This window comes from Trypanosoma conorhini (genome assembly GCF_003719485.1).
Source record: "Trypanosoma conorhini strain 025E chromosome Unknown Tco_14.4_contig_01332, whole genome shotgun sequence".
NCBI classification, from domain to species: Eukaryota; Euglenozoa; class Kinetoplastea; order Trypanosomatida; family Trypanosomatidae; genus Trypanosoma; species Trypanosoma conorhini.
The window spans coordinates 1,589-3,001 of NW_021705364.1; the positions used below are offsets into that span (position 1 = coordinate 1,589).

The 1,413-nt window shown below is 60.8% G+C and overlaps 2 protein-coding genes across 2 annotated transcripts, besides 1 other annotated feature; both read right to left on the bottom strand.

Annotated features, from left to right (window-relative positions):
• Nucleotides 1-2: 2 nt before the first annotated feature.
• On the bottom strand, nt 3-671 carry Tco025E_09873 (uncharacterized protein; the record flags this gene model as incomplete). Its single annotated transcript, XM_029376676.1, has 1 exon — nt 3-671. A coding segment is annotated over one exon (669 nt), but the record flags the coding sequence as incomplete, so codon positions are not given.
• A 19-nt stretch (nt 672-690) lies between these two features.
• Nucleotides 691-1,188, bottom strand: Tco025E_09874 (uncharacterized protein; the record flags this gene model as incomplete). Its single annotated transcript, XM_029376677.1, has 1 exon — nt 691-1,188. One exon carries the CDS (start codon nt 1,186-1,188, stop codon nt 691-693), a length of 498 nt encoding a protein of 165 aa, XP_029223317.1.
• A 22-nt stretch (nt 1,189-1,210) lies between these two features.
• Nucleotides 1,211-1,252: a microsatellite.
• The last annotated feature ends 161 nt before the right edge of the window (nt 1,253-1,413 follow it).

The following is a 1,413-nucleotide window of genomic DNA, read 5'->3' on the forward strand; positions in this document are numbered from 1 at the left end:
CTGCGTCCGCGACTGGAGCGCCTGGGCAGCCCGAACGACTGTGTGGCGTACGCTGCGGGTCCTGGGGGTGTCATCCAAGAATTCTGCTGGACTGCATTTCCCTGCTCACGGGGAGGACACATGGGGAAAACTGGGTCCTCAAAGGAGCCCAACCCGCTTCCCCACCTCTGGTTCGCTGCATACCGCACATCGCCGCTCAGCTCCCGCAAGACCATGGGCGTCACCCACTTGGACTCATCGACACCGCGGCAGCAACAGCAGCATATGATAATTGTCAGTGCAAGAGCCGCAATAAGCGGCAGCACCACGGCAAGAATAAGGACATACCAGTGCTTCTGTACCCACGGGACCACCACCTCCTGCGGCGGCAACGTAGTTGTGTTGGTTGGCGGCCGCGTCGTAGTGGGGGTTGGCGGCCGCGTCGTAGTGGGGGTTGGCGGCCGCGTCGTAGTGGGAGTTGGCGGCCGCGTCGTGGTTGGCGTGATCGCACCCTGCACCTCACAGACAATCCCGAACAGTACAGCGGCCCTTACAGGAGTGAGGTGTGGATTGTTTGCTGCGTCGTACCAAGTTATCGTTTCCGCAGGCACCTTCACAAGTAGACGCGATATCACATACGGTTGGCCGTAATAAGGGTTAATAGCGGCCCAGCGAGGCGTGTACCCGTTCATCGGGCCGTTGCCCGGAACGTTAAACCGTGAGCCCCATGTAAAACGAAGCACCACCGCCCTTGACCTGCGGGTCGGCGAAGGCGCCCTGATTCCACTGGTAGACGCAGCCCAAGGACGCCGTTGGAATTCCTGGCGTACAGCGTTGCGTGTTCACGCTGTACTCCGCGTCGCCGCCCATGAACGTAAACATAAGCGCATCCAAAGGACGTCCTGTCGGCCGCAAATAGTCCGTGATGTACTGATGCGCAGCAGGTGTTTGATCCGCAGAGAGGTAGCCTCCGTTGCGGGCGCAGGCCAAAGCGGACTTGGCGTAGGACACTTCGCCTCCGTATTTATTAAACTCCGAGTTGGGGAAGCTGAAGTACCTCTTGATTTTAACGATCACGTGCCCATCTTCCAGAGCGGCGGCGAAGGAGGGGTGGCCGCCCAGGCACTGCAGCAGCAGCAGCAGCAGCGCCACCCACCGGACGACAGTCCCCGTCGCGGAGCGCGCCCGCATGCCCACTTCGGCGGCCATAATATACTCGCTGTGCGGAGCCGTGTGTGTTCGTGTGTGTGTGTGAGAGAGAGAGTGTGTGTGTCGACCGTCTATTCCCGCTCGGCAGAGACAGCGTGAAGGAAAAGGCGGCGCAGTGGCGTGACGGGGTGCCTCGGGAGGCGGAAAAACGTCACCTTGAGGTATCAAGCGGCTTGCCGTACTCCGGCAAAACGAGGTGTGGGGGAAAAACAGTCCCGGCGGCCT